Here is a 13049-nt window from a genome sequence, read left to right as displayed (position 1 = left end):
TTGAGTCCCTTCTTCATTCCAAAAGAGCGTTAAGTTTGAAACCCAAGTGAATGCTCTTTCATTCACTTTGAATTTCTTGTCTTTGCCTGGTTTGTAGAGTGAATAATTTTTCTTAACAAAAGTACTGACTAATGAAGCAAATGCAGATTCACTTTGCAGTTCAATTTTAATAAACTGCCTGTAGCTCCAGGCAAACCACAAATTCCATGTTTCATTTCTCCTATGTAACATGGGGAAAACACTAACTCTCTTCTGCCGGTCTTCACCTGTCCATTCATTCAGGCTGAGAGAAATTCAAGGACTAAACATCTTCTGTCTGTATCAAAAGAGCTCAGCTTAGACAGATGTTCTCTAAAATGGTACTGTCTACCAATATAATTATTAGTAGCTGAATGACAATATGTATTATGTATTTCTCTCTATGTACGGGGTGTGTGTGTGTTTGTATACACACACATACACACAAACACTATATATACACACTATATACATATAGGCATGATAAATATATTACCAAAGATTCACTAGACATAGTAGTCCTACTAAACTGATGTCATGGAGAATAAAACTCTGGGAGGCTCAGTAGCAGAGTGTTCAGACAAACAACTGGGAGATCTAAAGAGCAACAAACTGGCGACAGTAGAGGCACCAAGAGTGCAAAGCAGGGCATTCTTTTGGTTTCTGCATGCACAAAAATGCTGGAAAAAGAGAACTGTTCTGTAAAAACAGTGGTCACAAGAAACCAAATAAAGCTAAATTTCTGCATGTTGGTCTAAAATAAACTATGGATGCCATTTTCAATATATGCTGGGTACTTTAAACTTCTGTTTTGAGCTTTTTCTCAGTGAAGTACAGCACACACAATTATCACCTCTACGTTCTATGGCTCTCTCCAGCTGACTACTATTAGCACCTCTTTATTTCAGCATTTGGTTCCTCTACTTTGTTTTCTCTCTTCTCCTCCTTAACAACCTATAAGGCTATCACTTTTTCTCTTAGCTTCTGACACATGATTTTGTTTCTCCTTCAAATTCTCTCTTTTCCATCGTTCATTCCTCTGCTTCAGGAGCAAAGACCAAAAATACCATTCACCTTAGTTTCTGATCTAATAATATGTATATTAATCTCCTAAAATGATTTGCAGCTGTATGAATTTTTAAACAACTTTCAGCCAACAAAATTTTGTTTGTTAATGGAAACATCAATAAATCTGTGTTAGAAAAACACATCTTTAGTGGATATTTCCTTAATAGAGAATTATATCATTTCCCATTCCTTTATTTTAAAAACTGCCTTAAAATACGAAATTCAGCAGACCAATGTACATATTTCCTCTTTCCCATAAATAGTTCATTAAAAAAAATCTACATTACATATTGCATTTGCAAAAGAAGCCACAAAAATGTGCATTGCAGTGACTCAGCAAGTTGGAACCCTGTATACTAGCTTTATAGAAAACATGTTAAAGCTCAAAGTAACAGAATAAAAAGCTAAAAGCCCCAAGAAGCATATAAAATTTCTTCCTGTTGGAAATAAACTGAAGGATGTGATTTGACTGTTACAGCCGTTTTTATAAAGTAGAATTTCCTTTCTGAGTATATTTGACTTTCTATGGCATGCCTCATGTCAGCCTAGAATTTTTATGATATACCACAGCATTAAATTTGTACATAACCACGAGCAATTGTTATTATTTGTAGTGAAGGCCACTTGTGCTGTGCAGCAGAATGGACAATATCTACTCTAACTCTTAGTTGCATTTGTATCCATGAACCTTAGAGAAATCTGCAGCAGGCAATTAATCTCTTCAACATAACTGAATGAATGGGATGTTGAGGGCACATGAATGGGAAATCCCTCAGAGGTCTCAGCAAGCCCAGGCACGGTGAGGAGCAGAGAGCAGGCACAGGCAATCTGGTCTGGCACAGCAACCCTGCCCCTCCTGGGACACTCCACAGCCAGAATCAGAGGCACAGTATCATAAACCCTCTGACAACAGGGTTTTTCCAACTACCATCACAAAGCCCCACAAAACACAGGCACTAGCTAATGAACACTTATAAAAAATGCTTTTGATCAAACACTACATAATTTCCTCAGATTGTTTAGTAAAACAGATGTAGGAATAAAAATAGAAATATAAAGAAGGGGTTTAAGCAGTACTTCAAATATGCATCATTCCTTGTTTTGAAGAGAAAGCAAGCTGTGAAGAGTTGAAGGGTATCAGTTAATAATGTAATGGAGACGAAAGAACAAATCATGTATTGGCCACTGGTCTGCCTTTTGCCATTTTGAGACACTCCACACCACCTGCTATTTCTCCATGGTCAGAGCTGTTTCCTGCTCAGATAACTCTGGAGTCAGAGGGAGGAAAAGGGTCACCTTAGTCAGACTCATGGTCTCTGGCAGAAACAAGACACCTCTGAAAGATTATGGCTTTTCCTGAGTAGGGCACCAGGATGGAACTTGGGTGCATTACGTAAATGTCCAAAGGTGGAAGGGACAATCGTAGAACTGCATGACTAACAGCAATGGCTTACACATCTGTCAAAAACATTCTCTATGCTACATCCTGAGTTTGAGCCTCCTGCATTTGAGGAGTTACTAAAAACGTACACTGTTTTAACTTATTTGTATCTATGTGAGAAATTTTAAAATATGAGGATTGAACATAACAGGTTATGTTAAAGCTCACAGTCTTCCATCAGCAAAGGTCCCAAGGTTGTCCCCAAATTCTTGATTTCTGCCTATCAGCATGTATAAAACATTACTGCTGTGGCACTATTTCAACATATTAATCATATGAATATGAAATTACTTCTGCAGAAATGATGTCTGTTTCCAAATACAAAGAGATGTAGAAGACAACATTTAACAAAGAAAAAAGCTACTTCTAAAAAGTGGTAATTTTTTACAAAAACAATGTCAAAATATTTCCTAGTATTAGTTGTCCTGAAGCAATAATGATCTCTGGATACAGGGAGAAGCTGTATTTTTTATTCCATCAACTTCAAGGGCTGGAAAAAGCATATAAGCTTTTGGGCTCAGATTCCTTTCACCAGGTCTGCTGATTCTTCTGGTATTGTGTCCATGTGAAATAACCCACTTTCCAACAATGATAAATAGGTAAAAATCTGTTCACTGAGTTAGTACATATGCCTTCAATTGAAGGAAAAGCCGTCGGCCAAGCTTCAATCAAGTAGATCATAGGTCTGTGAAAAAAAGAATCTAAAAGGATGGAATTCAGTTGCTATAGTGGCACATTAAACAAATAAATGAGATACCATGGAATGCTGCAAAATATTTGTGGTCTGATTAAGTCATATTTGCCACGTGTGAACACTAACAGAACAGTTTAGTAAAGTGGGTACAATACAGTACAGTCCCACTTATACTCTATGCAAAGTCTAATTCTTATCTGGGTGCTAATGGTGACCAATGTGTCCAAGGGCACATAACACTGCATTTTACTGCAATCACAAGGCAAAGCATAATCCCTTAAATACATACATGTAGACAATAAATGCTTATTAAACTATTATACCTTCAAAGATATATTTACATCCTTCCTCGTCCTTGCAAGACATGCTAAGGAGACAAAGCTTTTCATCATGATAGCCTCCAGGACGTGGAGTGTTTAGAGTACATAACTTGTAGCTGGCGGCTGACTTATTAAACCTTCTTCAATATAACCCATCCTCCTCGAACACATTAAATTTTTTACAGTGAAATGTTCTCTTTTCTTGATAAAATACTTTGAATATACTCATTATTAATCATAACAATCTATCCCATAATGTTTGACTATACTATCTCTGTTCTACTATACTATGTTCTCTGGAAAAACAAACTTAGGGAAGAAACCAGAAATCTATTCTGTTAAAACGTAAAACAACTGTTTGATTTAGCAGAGAGAAGAAAGCACATATATTTTTTTTGAAAATGCATACCACTTATTAATTTTTTGCACTGATTTTAAAGTTGAACATTTATTTACATTTATAACCTGTAACTATGTATCTGATAAATAGTGCAGTAGCACCAGGAAATGTACCATCTTAGGCATTACAAGAGAGTTGTGCACAGCTCCAGCAGTGTCTACAGCAAGCAACATAAGCTGCACAAAAAGCAAATGTTAAATCAAAACCAGCATTCCTAATATTGTCAAAATTATGTGAGTGAACCAAATGCATTTCTATCCCACATCACTGCTGGTGTAACAAACAAACCTAGCAGTCCAGAGCCAAACTCTGCTTCTAGGAAACACAGTTCTGTACTCCACACTCAGAGAAAGTCTCCCTTCATGTGTCCTTTTGGGGCTTTTCTTCAGTTATTTGCTTTGTGCCCATAGTAATCACTTTAACAAACATTTGTATGAGCGATTTCAGCTGAAAATCTGGGTTTAAGCTTTCATTATCAGTATTATTACTATCAGCATAATTATGACTTCCAGAGTTACACCTAGCTTTGGCTGTTAAAGCAGGGCAGTTTGAAATACAGACAGTAAACCTCCTTACCTCTGGTATTTCAAATATGTGACCTTCCAGCTCACCTGCAACCCTCAGCAAGCTGCATCTGCTTTAATATGCAATGCATTTCACACTTCAGAGCTGATATGGAAAAATGAGCTTTTTTTTTTTTTACCACAGGACTCTAGTTTTTAGAGTTAAACAGATGATCAAGACAATGTACAGCCTTGGCAGATAAAAATATAGACAGATGTAAAGACATCAACATTCTACAAATGTCACATAGGTAAGTTTTATATGAACATAGGTCTCATACTCTTAGTGGCTGTGGGTGGTTTTAATCTTAAACTTTTTCCAAGTTTCTGAAGCCCCTGGCATGTCACTCTGCAAATACTACTTTATGTGACCTGTAAACCTACATCCAATGGCAGCAGAAGCAATTCTCCTCCTCACAGCAGCATCCATAAGCCGTTTCCTTGTTCTCAATTCCTCAAACTAATACATCTCAGGGAAGTCTACCCAGTGAATAGATGAAAGAAAACATACTCCTCATTTCATCTTTCTTACTGTTTATTTCCTTGCTTCTCCCTTCCTCCTCCTCCTTTCCGAAGTCCTCTTTAGCATTCTGAGTCTCTTCCAGCTTGTCTACATTATTCTGTGGCTCCTTTTTTATTCACTTGCCTCATTTGTTTTTTTCTTTTTTTTTTTTCTAGGTAGGAGTTGGAACAGCATCAGCTGACTTTTAAATTCATCTCTTTCTTCCCACCTATCTTTTCCTCTCATTCAACCATCTTTCCCTAACCTCCCTTTTTATGCTCTCTCACTGGCTCTCTTCCCTTCTTGCTTCTTTCGGTAGTAACTCCGCAACTTGATGCTGACTAGATGCTCTCATTCTCTCTGCTAGCAGACTGAGTTATGTGACCTTGTCAACAGAAGGTGGTTAAACTTCTTGAAAGAGATTTCATCTGGGGATTTCAGGCTTTTAATTTTCAATGTTCACACTCAGAATAGGGCTAGCAGGTTTTTCTGTTACTAAGTGTCCAAAGACATTTTAGAAAAGGTTCCTTGTTACTAAGGTTTAGGGATGTTTATACCAGGAGGAGCCTCTGTGTGGGTTTTCTCCAGATTAGTGGAAATAGCAAACAATCGGAAAAATTCAGCATCTGTGTTCAGTTAAAAAGCTGTCTTCACCTTACCCTGATGAGTGTTCTCTGGCAGATACATAACACGGTTAAAGCCAGCTTCCCACTTCACAAAAACTGCTGTGCTGTTACTGTGTTAGGTAAAGGGGTTTTCCTAATGCCTCCAGAGGATGCCATTTAGACAATTAACTCAGACTTCTTCACCCTAGCAGCCTCTCTCAATTTTCAGGTGCTATGCTATCACAGGTTTTGACATACCACCAGTTTCCAAGCCCTTCACATAAGTAAGAGAAAATAATAATAAAAAATATTTTAAGCTGGTGCTGTTTTTCTCCCCAGAGCAGGGAGATAATTGATACCACTGTAGTTACACTCCAGTGGTGGAACTGGCAGATAATGAGGAGAGATAGCAGACGGAGCCATGTAACTGCAGCATGAACATGCAAGAAGTGTACAAATTCAACAACATTATTTTCATGGGTTTTGCAAATATCCTGAGTCCCCAGGCAACCAGCTTCAATTGCTATTCTCTCCATCAGACAGATGTTTAAATAATAGCCATCTAGGAGTGGTTAGTCTGTTGGAAATTAAATTAGAAATTTTCCCTGATTTTTATCAGAAAACCTTGCAACTTATGCAAAAAGTGGGAATGCCTTCCTGGAGTACAGAACATTTTATTCACAGCTAACATATGAAAATATTGTAAATAAATTAAGAAGAGCACTTGAGTTGTAATATCCTTGAAACACTTAAATTGGATTTAGAAAAAAAGTCCCAGAAAAATGTAACTATCTTCAAGGCAGAAGCATGAAGCATTACGAAGGTGCAGTACACTTTACATCTATGGGATGTGCTGTGTAGGAAAGCATCCCCAAGGAGTAAAATGCACTGTTTCAAATTAGCAATTTCTGAAAAGGATTTTTAGGCCTACATGGAAATACCTTGATAAAAAAAGAATATCTCCTTGTTCATACATCAGAGTGACCACTGTGTTGCAACTGACCAGTGAATAACAGAGAGACGGGTTTGTCGAATAACTTACCAGTTTTGGACTTTCCAATCTTTATGTTCAGGTTACTATGAATTTTGATTTTTGCATGCCTTTTCTATTGTTCTTGCTAAATCACCAAGGAGAAAAGATTTGTACCAGAAAAACAACTTCCATAAAATCACAGAATTATTTGGATTGGAAGGGACCTTAAAGATTATCTAGTTTCAACCACCCTGCCATAGGGAGGGCCCCCTTCCATTAGATCAGATTGCTCAGAGTCCCATTCAACCTGGTCTTGAAGACTTCAAGGGACAAGACATGCATGGCTTCTCTGGACAACCTGTTCCAGTGCTTCACCACACTCACAGGAAAGATCTTCCTAACATCTAATTATCTAACCTGCCCTCTTTCACTTTGAAGCAATTCTCCCTCGTCCTGTCACTACATTTCCTTGTAAAAAGTGTCTCCAGCTGTCTTGAAGGACCTCTTCAGGTACTGAAAGGTTGGAATAAAGTCACCCTGGAGCCATCACTTCTCCAGGCTGAACAATGTCAATTTTCGCACCCTTTCCTCACAGAAGAGGTGTTACATTCCTCTAATCACCTTTGTGGCCCTCCTCCGGACTCACTCCAACAGGATTATGTCCTTTCCACCATTAAAACAATAAGGCACAAAAGCCATGGCCACCAGACCCAGGACAAGGCTACTAGGACAAGCAATTGGAGAGGTGGTTGGTGTGACTTTGTACCTCTCTCTGGTAGGCTCAAATTTTCAGCTGAGTAGTCAGCGATAAGAAAAGAGAAACAACTTGTAAAATAGAGATATATCTCTTGGATAGGCTCTTTTCTCTCCGTAACTTTTCTTTTTCTGCTACTTGTCCCAGTTTTTGTGCATTCTCCTGAATACTAGGACAGAGGGTAAGTCTTTCTAGAAATGCCTTTGTTTCCCATTTCCCAAAAGCAGCTTAAAAAATAACAGTACAAAACTGGAAGAGTTTATATAGACTGAAGTGGCACAGAACCCAGACAATAATCATTTTTCCAACTCCACAGATGCAGAGCATATTTCTCTTCCCCCCTTCCTGACCTCTCCTCTAGGGTCTTCATATGAAGACATTACTTTGTTTCCGACCTCCAGAGCGTTTCAACTCCTCAGTAAGTCATTTCTATCTCTGTATTTTGCTTTCCTTCCCACAAACAAAAGATGATTCACATTTTTAAAACAAATCTGAGACAGTGTCTGCAAAAACCAAAGAAGGACTCTTGCTGAAATGGTATGCTAATTTGGACAGATACTGCAGGCAGTCCTGCCATGTAACCTGGCTCAAAATCAGCAATGCTCAAGCTTAAATTAATTCAGTCTACAGATCTGTTTATGCGGGCATTGGTTAGAATAGGGGCAACCTCTAGTTTTAAAGCCTGTGCTAGTATTGAAGAGAATATAATTTCTGAAAACAAATATTATCCATGCATCAACCTGGCCAGTCCCAGCCCAAAAAGTTGCAAGGAATGAGCAGATAAAAATCCTACCACTATGGCACATTTGTTTTGCACACTAAAGGGTAGTCTTCAATTAAAAACTCCTTATGCTTATAAAGATCAGATAACCAGCCATCAGAAAATGGAAAAGAGTATTTCCCATAGAAAATATGCCTTTGGAATTACGAGCTGATATGGTTCCAAACTGCAGGACAGTTTCCAGAAAACAAATGACATCTTTGATGAAAGAGTTCAGTAATCTGGCAACTGAAATTGCAGCCCACAAAGATGAATTCATCTGCATAACTAATAAATCCAGGAAGTGCACTTGACACTTCAGAAACAGACCAAGGCTGAGATACAGTCCTACTCTCCTAAAACTCTCTTTAGACAGATAGTTATTTCTGCAGACAGAAGCTTAGCTTCAGCTACTCAAATGTGCTCCTTCAGATAATAAACAGAGATTAAATCCATGTGTTGGTAAAATCAGCAGCAACCCTGCTATTGATTTCCCGCGTCATTTATCAAGTCATCGTGATACCATTGGTTATGGATTAATGAACTGACCGAGATGATGCAATCCATCAGTTCCATGTTAGTGATACCTCTCACAGGTGTACGAAACTCCACATTATGGTACCATAAGGCATCACTTAATACATAGATTTTCCCAAATACAGGAATTACACTTGTAACTATTATGGGGGGAAGGGAGTGAGTTTATGTATATATCTCTGTAATAGAAAGATGTTCTTGAAACCATATGCAATTTTATGGTGAATAGTTTCTGCACAGCAATAAGCCTCTCCCCTTTTTCTATGAAACTTTATAAAAAATATTAAAATTTAATTGGTAGTGGGACTGCATATTTCCAAGGTTAATTTCCCTCATGTTTCCCATTTCTAGAAAGGAATTTTTTCTGTAATTTTGATTTTTTTTTATGTTGAAAAAGTATTGCTATGAAGGACTGGTTTCTCTGAGTATTAACAAGACATTACTGTGTGTTCAAGAAAACAGGAGTTTAGATATAGACGGTGTTGTAACCGCAAATAAGAGATGGGAAAGGCGGAAAAGAAAAAAGAGAATGAGAACTAACTACTATAAGCTTAAAAAGCAGCAGGCACTGCAGCCCAAACCACTTCTTCCTGGGCTAATGCACTGAACTGGACAAGCTCTTCAAACAAATTCACAGAGCCTTCAGAGAGTCACCTTAAAATGCTTCTAAAGTATGAATACTCTCAAATATTTTAACATATGCCCATATTTCTAACAGAAATATGACTGCTGTTATTACAGGCAGATTTCATGACTTTTTACTCCTTTTCTATGTATGGATTTTGCAGATTGATGTTGACACTTGAGCCAGTTGTTACAGCTGACCATAATAGAGCAGAAGGCTTTTTTATTGTGCAAAATGTATGGTTTCACTTTTTGCTTGTTTGTTTGTGCTAAACAAATTTTAGGGAAACTGCTGTGAAAAAATTCTGGATAGAGTGTTCACAGACCTTAGTTTGTGAAAAAACGTTTGACCTCAGATCCTTAGAAGCTGTACCAGATACTTTGTGGGAAGCACACACAAAACTGGGATTAATCAGCAATGTGACAAAAACTAAACAACCCACCTCGCACTGACAGATGATACAGATGAGAGTGTCTTGTGTGAATTTTGTCGTGCAAGGTTGGGCTCCAGCTTGGCCACCCTTGCTTTCAGAACAGTTACTATTCCATGTGCACAGCTGCTGTCAAAATGTGCAGTAATACATGGGAATAAACGTCTATTTCAGTATCAAGCAATAGCCAGGGATCCTGATTTTTCTGTATTCCCAGAGGTCCTACCCTCTCACCAAGTGGGCCTCTATCATATTCTCTAAAATCTGCCATGTCAAAATTTTTACTAGTGAGGTGCAAGCATTCTCAAGGTAGTTTAATAACCCTTTCATACTATGATGAGCAATGCATCAGAATTAATTAGCATGAAAGCTGGTAAAATGAGGGATAAAAATGGGGATAAAATGATGGATAAAAATGAGGATAAAATTATGGATAAAACATCAGAAAGAATGTGCTAAATGTGGTGAAAAGCCCCACAGCCATGAGCTTCCCCTGTGATCTAGCTGCAGAACACTTGTATAAATGGAGACTGACACAGAAACCAATTCCTTTACAAAAGCCTTTCAAAAATGCTTTCTACAATATTTCAAGTTGAAAAAAAAGTCTAAAATACTTGGACACAATACATTTCAGCAAACTCTACGATGTCAGAAAAACTCAAACAAAAGCCCTCTTCACATATTTCACTAAGTATACATTGCTACAAAGCAACATGAGCTTGAGCTGCCTTTTAGTTACGGTACACAGAAGTCTTCCTGAATACCTATGGCCATTTGCTGCCAGCTGCTTCACAATGTACATTCATGAAAAATATTATGGGTTAGGCACTTCCAGTATATGGAATGTCACCTGAAAGGAATGTCACCTGAAAGAAATGTCATCAGAGCTGGCACGGATCTGTTGTGGGGAAAAAATCAAGATGTGCATGGTTTGGCAGTGTTCAGTCTGTAACCTCAAAGCTCAAGGGAGGACAGCCTGAACAAACATAGCAGGAGTCATCAGACTCTTTCCTCAGCTCTAGACACACATCGTATCATGCTGTTCCTTTCAAAACATCATAAAACAGTACAGTATCTAGCAGAAGCCGATGTTTATCTTGTCAGTAACAACTCTCAAACTGCCCCTTTGAAACAAAATCGGGGAACAAATAAATAGCAGTGTCATCTGCCCCATTCCACAAAGGACCAATTTATCAAGCACAGCAATGGTGGACAAATCTTGATCAAAATCTTGATCTGCTGTGGTGATAAAGTGCACACACCCAGAAGGATGCTCTGCTGTTCTCTACTGATAAACAGCAGTGCCAAATGTTTTGCCACATCTTAATGAGGAAAACAAAGTAATAATGAAACACTTTGCACACATGCAACTAGAAAAGCAAACATGACACTCTTCAGCTCCAAATGCTGCATGAACAGTGGAAAGTACCTGATGGCAAATTGTGGCCTTTGCTTTCCCTTGGCATTTAAACATATAGTTAAGAGAAAGGATGTCTGACTTGACATAGCAGAGAGGGATTAAAAGGGAAGATTTCTTCTCAAGAAACTACCTTTATGATTACTAGTGCATCAATTTTAAAGCTTTGCACTGATACATATAATTCCACATTATTAAAAATATTCAGGTAAGTTTCTGCTATGTTAAGTTTGGTGTGTTTGAGTTATTTTTCTAAAAATACACAAGTCCAAAAACTAGAGATTTTTTTGAAAAAAACATTTTAACCAAAAGGTTTTCATCATGAATTATACTTTGGTAGACTGGTAAAAAAACATTCAATTACGTGTTTCTGTCATTTTAGATCAAGATTTGTCAAACTCAGAACTTCTATTTTATGGAACAGTCTCTTCCTCATGACCACGGTGACATTTCTCTAGGAAAGCTACTGTATACAGGAAAGTGCTGATCCTGACAACAGGCCTGGGATGTAGGACATGTAAGTTCAAATCTCCAGTTTCAACCAAATAAGGGTTCAAATATGATTCCAGGAGTCAAGGAAGGAAAGACGTTACTCTTCCTTGCAAATCATGTTCCTTAGTCACTTCTGAGGGATTAGCACCAAGAGTATGCAGAATCATACACAGAGAAATCAGCGTTGTGCACTTCTGTTTATGCAAGGAAGTATTTGCATTACTTTACTCACCATTCCATGATTTAGCCATGCTGGTATAAAATTATCAAGCAGCTTTGGGTAAACCAGTTCCCTGTCATAGATATAGATGCTCCAAAACATCGTCACAACAAACTAAGGAGAAAAAGAAAGACAAGACATTTTTAAATATATGCTTCTGAAAAATTACCTGCATTCTTTAGACAGTAAAATGGGTCACTTAGCAAAGGATTTAGGGATAGACATGGACGTTATTGTTCTTTGACCAAATACTGTTATAATCAACAATTTGAATCTGGATTACTCTTTGCATTCACTGAGGTTTTAACTTTTCTTCTTTTTTTTCCCCCTTAACTTTTAGCCAGGAAAAAAAGAATCTCATTTTTTGACTTACATGCCTGTGGCCAAATTACAAGTGAATATTAGACTTTAGTAGCAGATGTGACACATAAATAATGTTTCTCCTCTAACAAGATAGAAAACAAATGGAAAATCAGCGAAAATATCACTTGGAATTCAAACAACATATCAATATGAAACATTCACTCCTGAACAGAAGCCTGTAAATTCATATTTGCACTTTTCTGTGTCAGCCATCAAAACCTTTAAAATAAAAAAAAAATAAAATAAAACCTAAAACCTTTGATGACTCTCTACACCATTAATGGACTGGGATCCACAGAAAAGAGGTCTAGTATCCTGCTCATCTGTCAATATGAAATTTGGCTTGGTTCTTCTCAGAGACTATTTACTAGGGGCCCAGAAAAAGACCATTATTTCCTGTAGACTGAGGAAATTAATCAGATAAAGACAAATGGATCAGCTAAAGTTTACAGTAGGATAAATTTTTGCTAATGTTCACATATTTTTTCAAGTTATCCTGATGCCTGAAAGGCAAAGAAAATACAAACCCACAAGAATGTACAGAAATGATAGTCTTAGCTGTGGCAAGCAGGTAATTTTCTAATTAAAACATCACTGCTTTCTTACCTTGAATTTGTTTTCTAGTAATAAAAATGGCTTATTTTCCATAGCACTAAAATCCAATACCTGGGCCAGGAGCTTTTCAATGATCATTTACAGGAGCTCTCTAAACAGTAATGCTAAATCCAAGCTTAAAATTTGGGAGCCAAAAGATAGAACTTTCACGGAGATAGACAGGAAGTATTCATTTACATCCAAACTGATGTGGCTCATGACCTCACAGCTCATTTAGAGGACCAGTGAAAGAAATACGGGGTGAGCATAGCA

The 13049-nt window shown here is 37.6% G+C and overlaps 1 protein-coding gene across 1 annotated transcript in view; it reads right to left on the bottom strand.

The window, feature by feature from the left end:
* AIG1 (androgen induced 1) overlaps window positions 1–13049 on the bottom strand; it is a 123082-nt gene that overhangs the window by 63284 nt on the left and 46749 nt on the right. The window contains exon 3 of the mRNA XM_014888616.2: window positions 11832–11933. Within this exon, the coding sequence (XP_014744102.1) occupies window positions 11832–11933 (102 nt within the window). The remainder of the gene's footprint in view (window positions 1–11831; window positions 11934–13049) is intronic.

The sequence above is a fragment of the Sturnus vulgaris genome, chromosome 3 (genome assembly GCF_052056855.1).
Source record: "Sturnus vulgaris isolate bStuVul1 chromosome 3, bStuVul1.hap1, whole genome shotgun sequence".
NCBI lineage: Eukaryota > Metazoa > Chordata > Aves > Passeriformes > Sturnidae > Sturnus > Sturnus vulgaris.
This window is presented reverse-complemented; position numbering and strand designations above follow the sequence as displayed.